The following is a 22,214-nucleotide window of genomic DNA, read 5'->3' on the forward strand; positions in this document are numbered from 1 at the left end:
TTTCTGTATTGCTAGAAAAATAACGATTTAAAAAATTCATCTTTCTTTTAGGGTGAAACCCAAAAATAGCACAGAAACATCTGTAAATGTGCCAATTACGATATTCACTCTCTGTCTTATAAAAGCGACAACACGCAAACTGATTAGGGACACCTTATGACTGTATCAGCTTGCAAGTGTCAAATATATCATTCCATCTAATGGGCTTTTTAAAGATATTGAAGAATACATTAAATGTACATGTTACAAATATATACATATAATAATAATAAATGTATTTATATAGCCAAATTGGAAAAGTAGATAGTAATGCTTTCAATACAAACATCAGCTCTAAAATTCAATTCCTAAAAATCAATAATTGGTTGTTTTTTTTGCAATATAAATATACTATATAAACAGTCATTCTAAGATTTTTTTTTTTCAATTCAATAAATCAAGGATCAGCCAAGTGTTGATTCCACATGTGGTATTCATGTGCAGAATAGCGGCTCACATTTTGCAAATGTTCCAGATGCCTCCAAATGTGCTCAAAATATAAACGCGCCTTCTTTTCCACATTTATGTTAACCCTAATCGCCCTGAATCCTTCAAAATCCTCTTTGCCAAAGTGGAGGAATTTGGAGGATTGAGGTTACATGGCAAAAGTGTGTAGTGATTTTGTAGGATGCACTTTGTCAATGTTTTGTGTTGTTTTTGCTCCTCCGTACTGCTCCAGGATGTCACTGGCCAAGCCTCAACCTATTGACAGTCACTGCTGCACGATTTTGCAGGATTCAGGCAGTGGTCGCCCCTCCACAGACCATATTCAAGAAATAATGGCGGAATTTGCAGGATTGAGGCTACATGCTATTTTCCCACGAGGCCAATTGGAGGATTTTGCAGGGTTGAGGCTACATCCTAGCAACAAGACCCAGGGAGTTAGGGTTAATCCACACAAGTCAAACATCTTGGCTCTCTACAACATCCAATTTAAACCGTAACCGTAATCCTTTCAAAATCAACCAGGATCAGACAGTGTGTTTACAGAAGATTTCTGTAGGAGTCCAAGGGATTGGGTCAAATTCGATGTCAACAAAATGTTCAAGTATGACCAAGTTGACAATTATTCCAATTTTTTCATGGCAAAGAAAGCCAAAAGCCTTTTTAGGGAGCAAAAGATTCAGGCTCGCCCATCCAAAGCTATATCAATTTTACCGAATTCACAAATATCTTCAACTTCCTCCTTTCTGCGTGATGTTTGGACCAGTCTGTTGGTTTTACAAATCCCAACACTCAAGGTAAATTCATATTCCCGTACATGTTGGAGAAAAATTTAGATATAACAACGATAAAATATGTCCAACAATGACATCTACTCAAAATTTCTTGTACAAAAATATTACTTTTAGTATGTGTTACTAACAAACCTATATCGTTTTGTTTTTATATTTGAAGTTCCTCTTGCTCTTAAAAAGACACAAGATTACTGGGTCTTAATTTCAAGGGCGAATAATGTAATGAATTTAGTTTCTCTACATGGTGAGAAACAAATGACATCACTGCTAATCAGACCTTTTTAATAAAAAAAAAAGGAAGGAAAGGAACGTACTGACCAAGGCAATACTGCTTGTCCTGGAATCCTTAGCAAAATGTTGCACAATCTTGGGGAAAAAAAGTTGTTTCCATCTGTGTTAAACCCATCACCCAAACTGTCACCGTAAACAGAAAGGATCACCCCCCAGTTTTGCTCTCAGACCCAGGTTGAGACTTCCACAAAACATGTTAGTTTTTTTCTGGTTAGATTACAAAATTTGGTGAGATTACAAAATTAAGGGTGAAATAGTTGAGTTAAAAAAGTTAGTGCTAGTTACATGATCATTCAAGATTTGAGCAAAACATTCAAAGTTACTCCTGAAGGCTGGTGCCCCTTGTGTACTTCTGAAGATTTTGAAATATTCTCCCTAAACAAAGAGTACTCGTGTTACTTGGAATCAGGGAGCACGGGGGCTATCGTGGTGGCCACATTGCCGCCAGGTCCTAGGACTGCCTGCCACTGGCTTAGGTTCTCCTGTATCGTAGGCAGGTGATGGAAACCGACTGTGGAGTACTGTGCTGGATGCTGACCCTGTGTTGTCAGGAGTGGACCCTGAGAGAGGCTTGGGGGGACTGTGGTGAAGGCCAACATCTGATGGTGGTGATGGTGAGGATGGGATGGGTGACTGGGAATGTTGGGAACAAAGATGACAGGATTGGAGTGAGGATTTGCATTGCTCTGCATGTGCTGGAAAACCGGATTGGTCATTTGAAGCGACGCCGGCACGTAGTGTCTCTGAGGCTGTGCCGAGGATGCCGCCGAGTAAGTGGATGATGCTGAAGTTATTGATTCAGCTCCCATGGATAGAACAGGAACAATCTGATCCTGTGGGGAGTTCTTCGTACCGGATGGATCAGGGAGGTGTACTGCAGGAGGAAACCCTCTTGGGCCTTCTGCTGCCTGAGTGTGTTGCCTCGTAGGAGGAGCGTCTGCCCGGACTGGGCATGGATTAGCACCCTTGGCAGTTTGGTTCAGATTGTGTGCGGGTGAGGTGGGCCCGCCCTGCGAGGACCCCTGAGAGTGGGTGCTCTCACTCGAGCTGCTGCGGGTCTCCGTGGAGGAGTCCTTCTTGAGCTTGCGCCGCTTGGCCAGGGGCGCGTTGGACACGTCCAAGAGCCGGAAGCCCTCTCGCTGGGCCTTGTGGAAGGCAAACATGGTCGCCTTGACTTTGGTCTGGACGGAGGAGGCACTGGCGGACAGGAGGATGTTAGGGGTCATGAGAGGGGTAGAGCTGGTGGCTTGCTGGCCTTGTATCCACTCGTTAATCAGTAGGTCTTCAAGGGTCAGACGATGGCTGGGGTTGACAGTTAGAAGACCTGTCAAGACAAACAAGTACAGCCATTTACAAGACTCTTACAAAGAAATGTATATGGTAAGCAACAATGCTACTACCATACCACAAATCATACTTAAGTTATGCCAAAATGAACAGCACGATTTCTTCTCATAATACGAGAAGCTCTCATGTTCTCTTAAGAGCAGGAACTCTTATGAGAACTTCTAATTGCTTGATTCCACAATTTCATTGGATTACCAAAGCCTTCCTTTGAACACTTCATTATGGAAAGCAGGTGAAAGCTTTCCATGGAACACTTTACTACGGGCAACAGGTGTAAGCCTTCCGTTGACAACTTTACTACTGACATCAGGTTACTATGGAAAGCAGGTGGGCAATTCCACACTAATGGGTCCAAAAGTGTGACATTTGAGAAGACCTTTTGAATTTCGATATAAAACTAGGATCTTGGTCTCTCAATTTTTGCTGTAAACATTGCAAGCTTTTAACAAATATCATCACCTGCAAAGGATACTACTGGTTTTGTATTTTAGAAAATACGGTGGATATTGTTTTTAGTGTTACGTACGTAATGAAGGACAGACATTTTAGATAAGTCACAAAGTTAGTACAACATTTAATGATCGCCTAATGTTGTCTGATTTAAGAAGATGTACCCAGGAGGAATGCCATCAGACAAATCCTAGAAAGCTCAGAGTCAATGTGAAGAATTATTAGATATTTTATAATCAGGATTTATACATGTATGTACGAACAGACTGGACATTTGTCACAAAATGTCTGTCCCTGTACTTACATAACCCTAATCACATCATAGCTTTGAAGCCAGTGCAAAAACTGTTAGTTTTTGTTTGATAGCAATGTAAATGGGTTGATAATGTCCAATAAAAGTGCCTATTAGAAACTGAATTTTGTCCTAAGCACCCTTTTCCTTCCAGTGTGTCTGTCAATGCTACGTACATATAACACAGAAAAAAAGACCTGTTATTTTCTCAAATAAATAAGACATCATCTCTTGTATTTTCTTGTCCTAGTCACTTGTAGTTTCTTGTCCTAGTTCAACTAAGGTATAGGAAAAAAACTAAAGAAAACACTAGCGCATCTTTTACCCTTTATATGAAACATCCATAAACTTATCTAATTGGCCCATTAGTGTGGAATTGCCCAGGTGTAAGCCTTCATTCATAAATACCTAAGACAGTTTACGCATTCCTATTGGTCGAGAGCCCGTCACGTGGCCGGTCTTAAACGGATGATAAAGACATGGCTAGCTGGTCTTAAACACTTTTCCAGTGTCACAATAAAATGTGGACTCCTAAAAATCCAGTGCCTCTTATCGTTTCATTGGTTGAACATTCACAATCCTCACGTAGGCATGCGCAACACTACCAGGGAGTCAGAATTTTATAGTTCTAAATTCAAAACGCAACGCGCCAGGTGCATTCTGCGAGACATCGCTTAGAACATGATACGCGCGCGTCAATCTCCATAAAAGGGTTGTTTACATCGATCTTACTCGCCAGCTGAACACTCCATTATTTTGCAAGAGGGATGTTTCAAAAAGCATAAAGTGAATTTGTTGAACAAAATCGGGATGTTTTGAACGAATTATATGATTTTTTTTTTACCGAAAAGGTATTTATGAATGGGAATAAATATGTGCTCCGTCGGTATTTATCACTCTGTTTAAGACCACTTAGAGTCTGGGTGCTGATAATTACCAGCACCCAGACTCTAAGTGGTCTTAAACAGAGTGATAAAAACCTCCGGAGCACACATTTATTCCCTTAATTAAACACTTTGCCATGGGAAGCAGGTGCATCGTTTCCAAAGCTCAGTTACTTACCTTGGATAAGATCTTTGGCAGCCTCGCTCACAGAGCTCCAATGCTGTCCGGTGAAGGAGACGTTTCCATCTTTGATCCTGCGCATAATCTCTGATGCACTGTTGTCTCCGCTACGACGGGACGCTTGGAAAGGCACGTGGCCAGACAGCATGGTGTACTAAAGGAAAATAAATAATTCTTACTAATGTTTGGAGAAATCAGAGATTTCTGAAACTGGTTATCCTAATTTTTTTTTCAAACTGAAAAACGGTTATTGGATTTCACCAGAACTTCCTTTTTTAGCTCACAGTAATGCCAACAAAAAGTAACAAATAAGGTGCTACATTCATTGCCCTCCACAATGAATGGGTATAGTTTAAAAAAATTCATTGACCACTAATGTACCAGTCTATTTGTTGCTGAACCCGACCTGAACCGCTGTTCGAACGCACATTTCTGCACCTTACAGAACCTAACCCAAATCCTAACTTGATGGTTGACCTACAGCACTATTGCCAACACTCACCAAAATGACTCCCAGGCTCCAGATATCGCAAGATGCATCGTAACCGCCATCTTTATTGGTTGTTTGGCCCAGGACCTCAGGGGCGGCAAAGTGCAGGGTGAAGCACGGTGTCTTGAGTGGCTGGTTGGCGTTGGTGATGTGAGCAAAGCCAAAGTCAACGATCTTCAATTCTGCATCTTCAGTTTCATCGGTAAACAGCAGATTCTGGTGTGTGAGAAAGCCATGGGATTTGTAAGTGGTCAATTTTGTGGTGGTCCAAGGGTGCCAGACTAGCGTCCTCTTTGCATCTATTTCACTGACTGACCAACTCACTGACACTGACTTGTGAGGCAGAGCTGTAATGTAGAATTACCCCACAATGCCAATGAATGGGCTAAATACGGCCCGTTGTGTAGACTTCGGGTCAGGTCGCTTTTACATCATTTCCCTCGGGTCGGTTTGCGTTATCGATTTTTCGGGTTGGGACGGGTCGGTTAAGCAATCTTGTTAACAACCCGAAATAAACCAGAAAAAAAACCGAAACAGTTTGGAAATTGACCATTACTGTGCCTTGTACGACCGACGTCCACCCACGGCGTGAATGTGCATGTGATTTGTGGTCTATCACGCACAGTTTATAACGTGTAGGCACACCAGTAGGTCATGTAATGAGTCTTCACCGTACTGTACGCCATTAGTTTTTTACTGAAAGACGACAAATTTCACGCGACGCTTGTAATTTCAGACACAAAAAGCGGACATAAATGTAGTTGCCAAAGCCAGATATTCAGTTTTTTTCCGAGTCTGGTCAGTTTCGGGTCGGTGCAGGTAAGTTTTTGCTTGACTTTTTGTTCGGTCGGGTCGGGTCGGATTTGGGGAGTTCAGATTGGTTTTGTTTCAGATTCGGTTCACATCTATAGTGTTTTGGGTCGGTTTGGTCTGGTCAACCCGCCCCAGATGCATGAACAGACTTTCAAGTGAATATCCATTCTGAATCCACAGAATTTTGTGCACTCTGGTCCCAGCTTTACTAGGCTTGCCTGATCTTGTTTTGAACAATAACCTGCTTGTATACATGAAATATTACTATACCTCATAGATATTCATGACTGAAAACTGAATTCTAACTGGTTCATTCACCATCACATGCCAGATACTATTTTTGCTGTTTACCAAGCACTCGCGCGCGCGAGTATTCACGCAAAGGGTGCTTTTACATCATAGTAGACTGTCGCAATCGTGGAACATCGCCCTAGCTACCGGTACACATGAAGAGATGGTTGCACATGTAAATGTAATTAGTGTTTTCCCGAGCTCAATAATGCCGAAATGAAGAATATTGTGGAAAATAAAGTTGCCTCCTGTAATAAATACAGTTGTCCACAAATTGTATTTACAACCGTAGTTACTGTATTGCAAATGAACTGGACTTTTCGAATTCCTTCTAGTGAGCTGGACAAGTTTCTCTGAAGATTTTTTGCCCGCGAGGTGCATACTGCAACGGGAAAATTCGGCAACAGAATATGTATGAGGTATAGTAAAACAAATATAACATGGTTTATTTCGGGTGGATAGTCGATATTATCTCCCCTCGGTATTGGAAGTTGACAAACTAGTTCCAATACCTCAAGGAGCGAATATCGACTGTCCACCCTCAAACCATGTTATATTTGTATACTGAAGTAGGAGTTACGTCCCTGTGTACAATAAACATTTGGGTCATTCTACCGGTACATCAACTGAGCACACTTCTTCATCAATGTTTTCTGATGAAACAAGGCACTTTTGACAGTAAGGTTTTCAGAATTTTTTTCTAGCAAGAATGCCTAAGAGTCAGGGTAATCTGGGAATGACCAAATTTGTGGATAGAGTAGGATTTGAATTGTTTTCAGGTCACCTCTGGTTTGAGATCTCTGTGTACTATTCCCCGGTTGTGTATGAAGTCGACGGCTGAAACCAGCTTCCTCATGATGGCACTAGCCTCGGACTCATCAAAGTGCTTTTTCTTGCGGATTCTGTTCAGTAGTTCCCCTCCTCGACACAACTCCATCACAATGTACGTATGTAACTGCAAGTTAAGATCACAGACAATCGTGTTCAAAAGGTTGAACTTGAAATAGGGTGAATGCATCTCTTCACACACTTTTTTTCAATTTCTAGACATATTTTTTGTCTTCTTCTTCCAGCATGTCCAGGATGCAAAGCTAATTCCAATTGCAAAAACACAGCAATATAGCAGAACCTTTCCATTAATTCTCCTCAAACAAAAGAAGGATCACGTGCTTTTGGTGATTTTTTTTTCCCATTCAAAGCAACAAAATTACTCAGTATCCGAAGACGGGTGCTTAACAACTAACCCGTTGAACTTTCATTTAAAAATAATTAAGAGGGCCCAACATTGTCCCGATTGTCTCTAATGCATTTCCATTGACATTTTCATTTCTAAGTCGGCCTTTGTAAGCTGCCATGTCGCCTATGTCGGTGTGTTACTTTCAGTCCCATTTCCTCAAAACCACAAAAATTCCTCTGTATAAGTCGGCATCGTGCTCTGCGGTTTGCAAGAAGTGTCGAGTGAAAAGTCCCACACACTGCTAACTGACATCTGTTTATCAATGGCACGGCCCGTGATTGATGCATCGGCCAGCCACGTGTACACTTATCGCACGTGTACACTGTTTCATGCACAGTCTGTACATTGTGTGCATCGTTCGCTTACACATGCGCGATCAAAAAGGGGTTTTCCCGATAGCACATCAATACCAGTACTCCCTCTCGACTTCACGCATGCGCTCTGTTCACTTTGGGGGTACCCTTATTGTACCAGTACCATGCACACATTTAATTTGTGACTGTACACGTACATACGTGCACAATGTACACTACATGTACATGGACGTACAGTATGCAAGCGATCTGTATATCGTACCACTGTTAACGCTTGCCGGCCACACCGTCCTTGCTTCGTACGTACGTACATGTACATGTACATGCATGACTTTCTGTGATCAATATCACAGCCTGTTTGTGATGATAAACATTGAGGATATATTTGCTGGAATCAACCATGGATGTAGAAACAAACCAGGGTAAATCGAAGCCTTTGAATTTTAGCCATGAATCTTGTTTGCATGATCCAGATACAGATGCGCATTGGCCATTAATTCAATCGATTTTTTTCACTCCGTGATTCAATTTGTGTATTTGTGTAAGTCGGCAAAATGACGACTTGCAGCAGAAGCCGACATTCGCGTAAGTCGTCACAAATTCTTTGGTCCCGAGAGTGCCGTCTTAGCCGGAGTTTACTTTATTTGGGATAGGTCTGGGTCAAAGGTGACTGACCTCATCCTTAAACTCTCCATGCAGTTGCACAATGTTGGGATGGCCCTGGCACAGCTGTAGTGACTTTGTTTCTTGGTTGCAGTTCTTCCTTCGACTGATGATCTTCACAGCGTGAGCCTGGCCAGTCTTTCTGTGAGTACATTTTCTAAAGGAAAACCAGAGGAAAACAAAACCTTAACAGGGCCTGAAGTAGGAAAGAATGGTGAGAAGTTTGCAGATGAATTCCATCTAAAATTGTTAACTAAACCTGTTTATGATACATGACATAGTTTATGGCTTCTGGCTAGCGTCCCTTGACCAAAGATTGACCAAATCGGGAAATCATCAACATAGGGCAGGATAGCTCAGTTGGAAGAGCATGGGTATGGTATTCCTGAGGTCATGGTTCAAACCCAACTCCAGTCAATTTCTTTGTTCAATTTAAAGATTTTTAAGGACACTTAAACTACATGGACAAACTACTAGGTTATTTTTCTGGCAAATTGAGGACTGGGTAAAAAAGCTGTTCCTGAATCAGAGCAACAGACATTTGGAAATCTGTTTTTCTGACGATTGATTAACCAGTTCGCGCCAGGATTATTTTGTCAAGAACGGAACGAAGCGCAGGATTACTTTTCACTCAACCTCATGCCAGGCGGGTTGAAACCATCACCCTCGGGCAGCACACTCATATTTCCAGCCTCGCTCACTGTGAGCGGGTTGCTCACAGATATTTCCGGCCTCGTTCCCTGCGTGCTTATCTATCATCTGTTTCGAATACCGCAGAACATTTGCGTGTATACACGGCCTCCGGCGCAAACTGGTTAATGAATCAGTCGCATTCTTTACCTGCATATTGAGAAGCTGCCATCACCTAACGGTTCAGACTTCAGATCAATCTCATAAGTCTTGTGAAATGCAGAATCCTTGGAAGAAACAAACAAATTGAATAAAAAAAAAAAACTAACAAATAATGATGACGAAAATAAACGACAAAATTAACCAGGGTTCCCTTTTGTAACAAATCAAAGTTCTGTAGTCAAAATGCTGCAGTAGGTTAACTGTCTTTTGATTATCTTCCCCAGTTGCTGGCTGGCATAAACACAAGACTGACAACGCACGCATATCACATATGTGACATTTCACTGTTTTAGAATGACATTGTACTCACATGACAATTCTAAGGCACAAGCATTTGAAGCAACTTCTTGAAAATATATGTAGAATGAAGGATGACTGGTGCTAGAAATGTTTGCGCAGTCACTACATGGAAACCGTAAGCTTAGGGGCCAAAAAGGCATGTACCGGATGAAAGTGTCCCTTAGAACAACTAATATCATCTTAATAATAGGCGATTGGCTGTTTAATCTTGAATCCATGGAAACACTGCGAACAAGAGCTTGATGTTGACAGAGTTTTAAGATATCCTCCAGTACCTTGATTTGGGATGAGTGTGATATCTGTTCCAGGGAAGGCTTGTTCTTATCTGGTTCTGGGTGTAGTAGGTTGGCTGTGATTGCATTGTCACTGTACAGTACTGATGGCGCAATGAAGGAGTAGCCCTGTGCAAAAGAGAAGAATAATTCTTGAGATGTTAGCAACGAAATATCGGGATGGATAAATAAATAGTTAAATAAATACATATAGCAATTTGAACATAAGGTTCCAAAGCGCTTTACATTTATTATCCCTGTTCATAATGAGACCAGCGATATGTATCAATGTGAAAAAAAGGATAATTTATTTGTTCTTTATAAAGAACCAAAGACCTTGTGCATGGTACTTTTGGTCTGACCTCTGAATAACAAAAAGTCACTCCAATGCACAACAGGTTCAGTGGACCAAAAAACAAGTTCATCAAGCATTTTCCTCTTTTTGCTGTCCTCTTTCTTATGTACAATCACCACTTTATTGCTTGCTTTTCAGCATTGAGCAAGACTGCATTTCAATGACAGTAAATGTGGTTTTTTTCAATGTGGCTATTGATCAATCAAGCAAAGTGTTAAAAGGAGCTTTGCCATCTACCATGTCTACGTAGGCAATTTTAAAAGCACTGTATTTACTCAATTTTTTAAAAATGACAGTAAGTGACCTGCCTTTTCTGTGGATTTGCAAACAGAATACAGCCTGGTTCATATTTACTGCAGATTTTATTTAAAAAGTTTTTTTAAAAAGAGGTTTTTGTTAAAAGACAAAATACTTGCTTTAAATTTTATTAAAAATCATGATGTAACAGATAAAAGTAGTCGCATGCATTTTTCATGTGACAAATCAGCGTATTATTTTGCTTTTCCTGGTAAGCTAACATTATTTAGGAGTTGAGGTTATGAAACCCTTACCCTGAACACTCTGGCATCAGCCGTCTTGGGCACAGCGGCCGGGGACTCAGCAGGAGGGAGATTGGTGAACTCGTCAGCAAAGTTACTGGTGTCTAGCTCACCGCTGATGTGAGGCCTGAAGGGAGGAGGAACCTTCTTGTCTGCTAGGTCTTCCCAATTCAGATTCTGGAGAGCAAATAACATCAATTGTAACCCTAACCCCTTAACACTTTTAATAGAAAGTATCCTAAATCCATCAAAGTCCCCCAACTGCTCAATATGGAGGTATCCTGCATCCATCAAATCCTGCGGTGTCGCTAGGCTTACTGTCCTGAATCCATCAAAATCCCCCAACTTTTTCAATATGGAGGTACCCTGAATCTGCCGAAATCCTCCAAAACAGGGGTGTGGATTTTGATGGATTCAGGTACAGTCCAAAAAGGTTTTCAGGTGAGAAACATCCGGTTTTGTACTTCCAATGAACAGCTCAAAGTTATGTTTATAGACAAAAGGGTAAGTAATAGTGGTGGGAGATATCGAAGATTTCAAAATCTGGTTATCCTAATTTTTGGAACCGAGTAACGGTTTATATGATTTCACTGGAAGTTCCCATTCAGCTCACAGTCATGCCAACAAAAAGTGAAGAGTGAGGTTCCACATGCAATGTCCTCCTCCACCTGATTGGGTATAGTTTGCGGGATTCAATGTACATTAGGCCCTTACAAAAATATTCCAGAGCTGAAATGATGAATAAAATGGTTGGGAACTCTCAGGTCACTCGAATAGGCAGGCTGTTTATGAACCAAGCAGACCACTAGCCAGTGAATGCGGTTACAATCAGAGACCATGGAGCAAATTGGTGGATGTTTCCAGAGATTTTCTTTAGCTTGTGTCACAAAAAAAAATGGAAGGCTTCATTTCTTTTAAAAGGTTGGTTTCGAATATCACTGAGAACAAACACGCTTTACCTTTCAAAACATGTCAAATGAACATGCCCATGCCAAGAAAATTAAGAAGGTACAATGTAACTCCCTTAGACATTTTGAAAGGACACATCCTGAATCCATCAAAATCTATCATTGCGTAGGAACTTAGGCCATGACGCACAATATACATGTAGACCAATCTCAGTTGCCCATTTTTTGTAATCACTGGGGCTGCTTTCTACCATGCTGGGACGCTCCAAAGGTCATCTTGGTATTTTGCTTAATGCACTCACCTTTAGTGACGTGCTTAGAGCTTTTAAAAACCCACGTGCAATGGGTTTTCAGTCATGGAAGTGTTCCAGTAATGGTAATCACAACCTTAAAGTAAAACTTTGATTGGTGTATAAAGCAACAGTGAGCGGCCCAATCTTCCTAAATCCTCAAGATCCTCAAGCTGGATTTTGAAGAATCCGAGAGGTTTAGGGTTATGCAAACTTGTCTGACCTTGAAGAGAGGATGTTCTTGGATTTCCCGCTGCACACCGTTGGAAAAAAGTGGGAACAACCGTTTTTACTGCGGGCATGATGAGTCCTGGCCCATTTTTTTAAATGGATGCCATGCCCCTAAAAGGGTAAATTTGCGATGGCTCCACATCTAAATCATCTTCTCGCATAAATATGAACATGCCAAATTTCACGCTTTTATGCAAAAGTGCACAATTCATTAATATTTTGTCACATATCCGCTGGATATAATGGTAATCACAACCGTAAAGTAAAAATTTGATTGGTGTATAAAGCAACAGTGAGCGGCCCAATCTTCCTACATGTATATCCTGTGAAATCCTCAAGATCCTCATGCTGGATTATGAAGAATTCGAGAGGTTTAGGGTTATGCAAACTTGTCTGACCTTGAAGAGAGGATGTTGTTGGATTTCCTGCACACCGTTGGGTCCAGAGCCCAGTCTCTTCTTGGGATCCTTGACTAGAAGACGATTGATGAAATCTTTCATGGTGGAAGAGAAGCTGTTGGGCATGCCGGGGTAGCTATTCAGGATGCGTCTGATTTACAAAAAGTTCAACGGTACAAATGAAGTTCGAAGAATTAACGGTCAATGAAAAGCTCACTCTCAGTAAAATTGATTCACAGATATTTTGAAAAAATAGGTCGATAAGGGATATGCACTAGCTTGAATGGAGCCAAAATAATTGATAATAGAAAGCTACATTTGTACTGTCTGCCATCCACAGGGGTGTGGCAAGGGTGACCGTAAGAAGGAGGGTGGTTCGCATTTATTCCCTCCTCCCCTTACAAATTTAAGCAAGTTGTAACAAAATCTCTCTTCTATACAGCAATAAACCGTATTCAATGTATTCAAACTTCAATCCCGACTTCAAACAAGCCAGACCAATACCCAACTCACAAACCAGACCAATACCTAACCACAGATTACTGCACACTATCATGCATACAAGACATGTACATGTGGCAAGAACGTACATTGTATCTGTAACACATTTCTAGAGCTTTGTCTATAACTATTTTCCAGACTTGAATTTGAGTCACCAATCATCGAGTCTGAGTCCGAGTCACCTCTCCCGAGTCCAAAGTCCTGAGTCATGTAGGTCAAGACCGAGTCTGAGTCATGAGTCACAAAGGTCGAGCCCGAGTCTGAGTTTACATGTACGTACTACATTGGAAGGTACTGCCAGTGCCAGGCAAGGCACCAGTGTCTGGAAAGGATAATCTACGAAGCTTGCATTTATGCAATATCAAGAGAGGACGCTAGGATACATGAACATGCTTCGATACATTGATTTCCCAAATCAGTATATCGGAAACAAGCCAGCCGCACACGCTGTGTATGTAGAGTACTTAGATGCGATTGCGCACAGCACTGACTGAATCACTACAATCATTTAGCTCAAGAAAGGATCCTCTTCAAAGTAGTCTGTAAGTACTGGTATATTGTTGAAAAAGTAAGTGATTTGCGGTAAATATGGTCAAGTCCCGAGTCACGCAGATTGAGTCCGAGTCTGATTCCGCAGGGTCGAGTCCGAGTCTGAGTCATTTGACATCGTGACTCGAGTCACGCAAAATGAGACTTGAGTCACGAGTCCAAGTCATGAGTCATACATCTCTGCTATTTTGTGTGTGCCCAGACTTAGAGACAACCTACTGAACTGAAATAAACCAAACTTCAAAACCAACTACAATGTACGTGTACATGTATCTACGTAAGCACATTAAACATGCCAACACATCTACATGTACAGGTACATGTTTTGTATAAAATCAAAACAAACAAAATAGAAGAAAAAGAAAGAAAAATACAAATAAAATTGATATCTTACTTCGAGATTTCTGACTGAGTATTCTTTTCCCCCTCCACTGTAAATGGTGAAGCCCCAGTGAGGAGTTCATAGGTCAGAACACCTAGCGACCACCAATCAACAGCCTTGTCATGACCGGTTGTTCCACCCCGCACCACTTCAGGGGCCATGTATTCAATAGTCCCACAGAAGGAGTAGGTTCTGGAGTCCTGTGCGAGGAAACAACAAACAAAATGCATCCAGTTAAGACAACACAACATAAACATTTGGGAAATACAGGATTGGGATGGATAAAAGACTTGTTGATGCAACTATTTTCATGTTGTTACAATGTTACAAAAGTTTTTAAGTGGCAGTTAGGGGAAAATCAAGACACAGCTCAGTATCTGACATGCCCTGAAGTCTAAGGCTGTCCAAATCACATCGCTACAGCCGGAAATAGCACACGCACCTACATGTACATATATGCATGGGCTCCGTGCGCCAACAAAAAAGGGCGCATTTTCCCACTTTTGAGAGCCCCTTGGATGGGACACCGCATGTGCTTACTGTAATGGGTCGCGTGCGAAGTACATGTACGCACAACTTATTTATCCTGAATGTGCACAAAGCTAAGCCATAGCGTCTTCGCGTGTGAGCGTCAGGCGTCATCGGCGCGCGAATACATTCAAACTTAACTTGCCACGGTCTCCCAGACTAATCCCCGCCCCCAAAAGCTTTGGATCATTCGCAATACGCAATGGATGGACTGGGAACCAGTCTAGGTCTCCCCCAACTCTCCTTTTGTGGCCACTGAAGGGGTACTTGTGCACGGAGCCAACAGGGGCCATTTGATGTGGATATGGCCTAAAATTTTGAAGAAAATACAATGGAACTCATCTCAACTCCTTCATTACTTCCATGTACATGGCAGTCTTCATGTGATGGAAAAGGTTTTTTTTTAAATAGAGCCAATAAATTTAGTCTCCTTCTTCAGTGAATGCATGATTCCAAGCTGGTATTATGTAGCGGTAGCTTGTCATAGGCAAACAATAAAAAGGTTCCATTACACATGTTACAGGTGAAGATGAATTTTACACTGAAACATAACGGTATTTTGTGGTGATACCCATTCCCCTTAAAAAAACGGGAAATAGGGAAAAGCATCTTTCTGGTTACAGTTTGTTTAAAGTGCAATTTTGTGCTATTTTGAAGGATGCTGTTGCTACGGTAAGATATCACTTGAAGCATAAACTCTACAGTCTACATGGTCTAGGAGTTCTCTGTACGAATCAGGAGTTTAATATGTACATGTATAATGGTTGCTTATCAGCTTATTATCATAACTAAATCATCAATGGAACACCAAAACAGAAAGTTCACAATAATAATAATATGATTTTATCATGCGCACGTACCCAGCAGTTTTGGCACTACATCATTATTACCTTGCTCATTGGGCCAATGACACATTCCAAAGACAATCTCAGCTGACTGAGGAGTAAACAGCTTGATGCTGTCATTTCGGCGCAAATGCAGCTACAAGATGTACGATACATTTGTAAAATCAACCACAATAACCATCTCGGCCCTGACAGGTACCGGTACCCATTTACTTTTGGATGGGGAGTACGGTAGCAACGAGTGACAAAGTGCTAATTGCCTATAAGGGCACAGGCGCCATAGCCGGCAGGCTGGACTCGAACCCACAACCTGCAGAATTACCTGCAGACCACAAATTCAATGGTCCAGGCAACGAAGCCACAACACTCCACACCTTTGATGGTGAAATAGCAGTAAGTTAACACAGAAAACAACATTCTGGCAACTTTTGATGCTGAAACACAGCAATAATACTGAAGCTTCTACCTTTTAGAAATTACTTCACATTTTGCTAAAGAATATGGACATATGTACCGTATTCACAGTAAAACCTAGAGGATCCTGGAAAAAAACCTTAAATCCCCTAAATTTGACTCAATTTTCCTTTAACATGTTTAATTAAATCATTGGCCCTTTAAGGTCACAACTGCAGGCAGTCCCATACAGAAACCAAGGAAATGTACAATGTATACGGTTCCGAGAAATCCATGAAATCATATGGGAACTCTACATACATGTACCGGTACGTAATCACACATGTATGTAATCACACATGCAACTACATGTGTACATGTAAGTACCGGTACAGTAGTCAGAAATCAACAAGACAATTCCAAGACACACTAGACACTCCCCTTTGTTTTTCAGTTTCAGTTCTACTATCACTGATAAATCTGGGAAGAAACAACAAGAGGAAATCAGCTGATCCCAGGAAAATGGCATGGCAGGAATGCAAACACAACTTTCAAATTTAACGTGAAAATGTGACCAGTCTCAGTATGTTACAAACTAAATCCCCACAATATTTCTTAATTATCCAATTGTAACCCTCCTGTGCAAACATAATGGTACATTCTGTGCCTAGTAGTCCTTTCAGTCAGAATCAAACAAGGGACTGTTTTCAACAGTTAAGAATTCCCAGCCTACAAAAAGCAGGATTGACTCCCTGGGACTGTTTTAAGTAACTTTATTCAGCTATGCTTCGACTCCGGGTAAGTGCTAAAACAGCTGTGACCACAACTTGCCTGCTTTGTCTGTTGACCCAGTTTGACTAGTCATAGTGCTTGTTTAACATGATCTGACTGCTGGTGACTGGCCTTTGTTAAAAGTATAGCAGGGGAAGTGGAAGTGAATTTTGACTGTCTGTGACTGTTTAAATAGCAGCAGGGTTAATGTGCTAAAACCTACGATAAAACAATTGTTTTTGTTAAAAACTCTAAATTATTCATGTACCGGTACATGTAGTTTAATTACGCGAGCCATCTTTATTCTCATTTAGTAATTTTGCATAATTACACAATATGTACAAAATTACATTTTGTATCAGTCATTAGACAAATCCTGAATACTTGAAAAAATGTCAGATGTGTACACAGCATGACATCTTTTCCATCAAGTTGCACATATAGCTTCATATCTTGAGCTGTGAGAGTGTACAAAGATGTTTACATGCACTGCAGTAAGACCGAGGGTCTCCATGGATGGAGCCTGAGTTAGCCTAGAGCACAAGATATATAAATAACATCCTCTGACTCTTCTTATTTTAGATTTTCCCACAGGAGCCTGGTAGGGTATTTATAGCTCAAATGCATAACAACCTCAGTGATCATGAGGGACACGCTAGGAAAGTGAGTGGTTGCGGACGGGCCTGTTTGGAACTGGAGACTTATGCATCACTGAGAAGAAAAACACAAGCCATGAATTTCAAATGACTCCAAAATGTAGATTTATCAAAAGCAGCCATACGTACTGTGCCACAAACATGAACCATGTTTGGAGCAGTGACCGCATTTGACTCTGACGGCGTGACGGCGGATTTGTCACATTATGCGAAACCTCTTCTGCTGGAAATTGCAGAAATTACTCGGCTTGGAATTGTACATCCGACTCCTGCTGTGATAGCCAACAGGATTTACAGAGGGCTTACCGTGTGGTGTCATGTGTGAAATTGATTTTTCCCCCTTTCAAGGTGCATGCCTTATGCTCAAGCGATAATGTAAAATTTGTATCAAAAAAAAAAGTCCAAACGTTGATAATCTCTAATCAAGGAGTAGTCACGAGGAAATTGCAAATCTCAATTATCAGTTTTGGTAAAAAAAAAAAATTCTTGATAAATTTTTCTCAGAAGCTAATTTATTTTTGGTGAGCTCTGACTTACCGTATTTGGGAGGAATTCCTTACTGAGCCCGAAGTCTGTCAGTACTATGTGGCCGTCCTGATCAAGCAGGATGTTTTCCAATTTTATGTCTCTGTAGATTATCCCCAACTAATGTAAACAAAACAGACAACAAACACATTTACCAACAATGAAATGCATCCATGTATTAAAAGGATGATCAACATTTGCCAAAACGCAAGTTAGATTTGATTAGTGTCCGGTATTCTAAGGTTTATTTCTTATACAAATTTGAACTCTGCATGCTCACATATGTACCGGTACTTGTATGCAAGAGCTTGCCCAGAATCATACAAGTAACAATGACTTGAGTCTGGAGATACTGAAGTTAGATGTGTCTCACGTAACATTGAAATTTACTTTGCAATAAAGGGCAAACAAGTTTATTTTTAAGTACCCAAAGACAGTGTTTATAATGACATCATCAGATCTTAATTGACATCATACAGTATGTCCTGAGTCTGGAGATACTGAAGTTAGATGTGTCTTACGTAACATTAAAATTTACTTTGCAATTAAGGGCAAACAAGTTTATTTTTAAGTACCCAAAGACAGATCTCATTTACTTGTGTTTATTATGACATCATCAGATCTTAATTGACATCATCATTATAGCCTGTCAATAGTAGAAAGCACAACAAATTTCTACAGAGCCATTGTTGAATGGCAGAGCTAATAAAAACAAAATTGTTAAAGGTCCCGTACATACAATTCCCAGGCTTTGTCTCTGAACAAAACAAACCAACTTATTGAATTTGAATCCTAAACGATCAATAATTAAAGCCATGCATTCCCTTCCAAAAATCAAAAATTTGGCAACAATGTACACATATGGACTTGTTACTTATTTTGTTTTTTAATCAGAGAAAATGTTGCACAATACATGCTCATCAGCTCATGTTTAAATTTAACCCTTTTACTGTATGGCAGGCTGAACCCACCCTGCTGCTGTAGCACCCGAAACCTGTGGAGCGCTCTATGGTTATATTGATTCTTCAGTGAATAAACACAATGTAATACAATGTAGTACAGGTGCTTAAGTTGCCTGTCTGAATCCAGGGGCCAATTTAATGGAGCTCTAAGCATAGAAATTTGCTAAGAAGAGCTACATGTACAGTGTATCATTTGCTTCAATAGCAAAAACAGGTTACTAAATGCTACGGTACCGGTACATGTACATTTTTTTGTACATTTTTTAAGGCTCTAAAGCTCATATTTGTTTACACATATTTTTGTACTAACCATACATTTGTAGCAACTGCATGTAATTAAGCACAGAACCTTTCATGTCTGTTGGGAAGATACAGCATGCATCAGCATGTGAACATACATGTACCGGTACATGTACATACATGTACATGTACATGTACATCCTGTGCACATTGTTTTGTGGACAATTGGATGTACCCAATGTTGCTACTGGAAGTGCTAGACACAGAGGTCATTCAACCTGCCTCATAACTAATATTCATGAATGCACAAGCGATGTACCAGCATGCTGTACCGTTACTGGTACATGTACCTCGAAAGTACACACGGACAATTTATATTATAGATGTGTCGATAAATGCACATGTACACAAAGTTTGTAAGGCCAAGTAAAAAAAAGCTGATCGTCCAGGTTTTTTTCGTAAGGAGGATGAGGGTCTTTTTATTTTCTTATTAAAAAAATAGGCTAAGATAGGCATATATGATTAAGCTTACACGATATGTGATGCAATCAAGCTAAATGAGTCATTTGTCAACCCTGGTCATTTTTTTTTTACAGATTTGAAAAGTGCACAATCTCAGCATTACTGCTGTGAAAACCGCATGCTGGTACCATCTTTAGTTCAAAAATTATGGAAGTCGGAACACCAAGAGATGTAATGAAGTGATGTGATGAAGTGGCCCATTTTGGCCTGTATCTCCAAATGAAAGTTCCTGACATACGACTCAATTAGCTTGATCCCATCACACCGACTACCTTAAGAAGGAGTAGGCCCTTTTTAATTGATAGCTCGGGGTAGTTGTCTACTAGTTGATGACCACAAAACCTTCTTAAAGTGTTTATTGAACCTTAGTATTTCTATTAGAAGCATCTGAACTTCTGAAACATATTTTTTTGTAAATGTAATGCCTAAAATTTAAAAAAAATTAAAAATTGATGCAGCCTCAAAAATGGAAGTGGGCGGGCACTGGCATTGTTTTACATGGCCTACATGTAAAAGCACTGGCCTTGATTTTTTTTGCAATGCATGCAATATTACCCTTGGCCAAATTGGTACATGGAAGTTTAATTTAATAGCTGATAGGGCAAAGTCCAGGAAACTGAAGGAATTGACTTCCGACATGTACATGTATTATGATCTGAAACAACTTTACATACTTGTGCATGTGTGAAGGTTCAATTCAAAACATTAAAGAGGAAAGAAAGCAGACCCTCACTATGTACGCTGTACAATGGTACTGTATTAACCCTAACAGAACTCAACCCATCAAATCCCAATGGCATGTTTTGTTGGAATCTGTCAGGATGGGTACAGTACCCCTAGACTGACAGTCTTTTATTGGGTTGGCACACCTCCAGAATCAAAGTCAGAAATATGTGTGTGCAGTTTCCCATATGGTGTTTGAACATGCCAGGATGGGTATATGGTTCCTAATAAATCATGCTTGGGAGTTAGGGTTTATAATAAGTTTACCACACAAAAAAAAAACAGGGGAAAACCCAGGAAGTGTACTCCAGTCTAATTGATGAGTGACAGCTTACAGTGAAGCTGATATGTTGTGGGGCTGTTCTAAATAATGGAATATATTCAATCAACCACCGAATATCCAAATAACTTTTTTTTTTTCAATTCAAATATTTCAAAAATGTGAGTGGTCTCAAGGAGATGGTGAAAAAGTCTACTATGTTATTTTGATCTTGTACGGTAAGTTAATGTTTTTTCAAATGACACTTTTATCTAAAGCACTTTAATGTTTAAAGCCAGGCGTGATTTGAGAGCTTTCATGAGGAACATTCGCTCTAATTTCTTCTTTCAAATTTGTCAAATACCAGCCATTCTGCTACATGTACATGTACCTCAACAACAAAACAAAAACCAACAAATTCTGATACAAATGTTCTTTTATATTATTTTTTTTCTCTGTCAATTTTCGACATGTGCAGAAAAAATAATTGGTGGCCACCACCACCAGTTTAGGCTGGCACAAGTAAAAGCTGATTTATAAGCGCATTTTCAATATTTGAATATTCAATCAAGTCCAAGCTGGAATAATGAAATACTATTTGAAAAATGTACAGCACTGATATGGGCAATTCCGTGGTAACTCACGTAACATTTGAAGGGTATCTTTCGTCATCTCTGTGCTGTTATTTATAAAGTCAAAGCATTGAGGGTGGATTTTTCTCACAGAAGATCCCTTGAAATTAAGTGACTAGACTTCATGTATGAAAAAGGGCCACAAAAATTAAGTTTTGTCGGTTTTACAGTAAGGTGTTTTCAGGTCAGCAATTCAGCGTCTTAAAAAAACCAAAAAAAACAACACCGGTCACCAAAAATGAACAGATACATAAAACTTTGTGTTCTGTGCGGTGAATAACCTTTTTTCCTTTGATTTAATAATCACTAGAAGTAGTACCTTGTGCAGATGTTCCAAGGCCAGTATGATCTCGCCTATGTAGATGCGCACCTCGGATTCCTTGAAGCTCTCTCGCTGGTAAAGATGGGTGAATAACTCACCGCCGCTCACATAATCTGTGAGAAAGAGAAAAAATCCCCGAGGGACAGCAAAAACCAGAGTGAAGATTATATCGCTGGGGGGGGGGGGGGGGGGGGGGGAGCTACTGAACGTGTCCCTACATGACTTTTATGGTGACCCATAATTAAGACAGAAAACACATTTCTAGTGCCAGCCCATGTGAATAATCTACGTGCACATTAGTGGTCTAGATGGTCAGTTAATAATTTTTTTATCTTTCAAACAAATGCATGGCACATTCACCATATGCTGTGAAGCAGGCGTCGAGTTCCCTAATTTGCTCGCAGGAATTATTCCCTTGCGACTCCAAATACCATTTTATTCTCGTACATCGTCTAGACTGAAATGTCCTTCAGTATTTTGTTCTCAGCACAATAGTAAGACAAGCTCAAGTACATAATCAAGTACTTTACCGTGACTTCACATAGCTTCATTTATTTTCAGTACTAATCAGTATGTTTCATTTCAAGACAAAAAAAATGGTGAAAAGAGGTTCATAAAGGAATAAACTTAAATTTCAAAATTAAATTTCATTAATGCATTTAATGGAACCAAAAGTAAGCCTTGCCCTGAAACAATACCCTATTCCTAACCAGCTCTATTTAAAAGAAA

General features: G+C 40.3%; 1 protein-coding gene across 2 annotated transcripts in view; it reads right to left on the reverse strand.

Annotated features, from left to right (window-relative positions):
* Positions 1-834: 834 nt before the first annotated feature.
* The window catches only part of LOC119741182 (ribosomal protein S6 kinase alpha-5-like), a 31,454-nt gene continuing 10,074 nt past the window's right edge, over positions 835-22,214 (reverse strand). For both annotated transcript variants that reach the window (XM_038216896.1, XM_038216897.1), the window contains 12 exons: positions 21,483-21,598; positions 17,838-17,945; positions 14,120-14,307; positions 12,676-12,826; positions 10,861-11,025; positions 9,958-10,083; positions 9,371-9,447; positions 8,543-8,687; positions 7,101-7,271; positions 5,225-5,428; positions 4,720-4,876; positions 835-2,892 (listed from right to left, as the gene is read on the reverse strand). In XM_038216896.1, the coding sequence (XP_038072824.1) occupies positions 1,964-2,892; positions 4,720-4,876; positions 5,225-5,428; positions 7,101-7,271; positions 8,543-8,687; positions 9,371-9,447; positions 9,958-10,083; positions 10,861-11,025; positions 12,676-12,826; positions 14,120-14,307; positions 17,838-17,945; positions 21,483-21,598 (2,537 nt within the window). In that variant the 3' untranslated portion in view covers positions 835-1,963. The remainder of the gene's footprint in view (positions 2,893-4,719; positions 4,877-5,224; positions 5,429-7,100; positions 7,272-8,542; positions 8,688-9,370; positions 9,448-9,957; positions 10,084-10,860; positions 11,026-12,675; positions 12,827-14,119; positions 14,308-17,837; positions 17,946-21,482; positions 21,599-22,214) is intronic.

The sequence above is a fragment of the Patiria miniata genome, unplaced genomic scaffold, assembly GCF_015706575.1.
Source record: "Patiria miniata isolate m_02_andy unplaced genomic scaffold, ASM1570657v1 HiC_scaffold_5, whole genome shotgun sequence".
NCBI classification, from domain to species: domain Eukaryota; kingdom Metazoa; phylum Echinodermata; class Asteroidea; order Valvatida; family Asterinidae; genus Patiria; species Patiria miniata.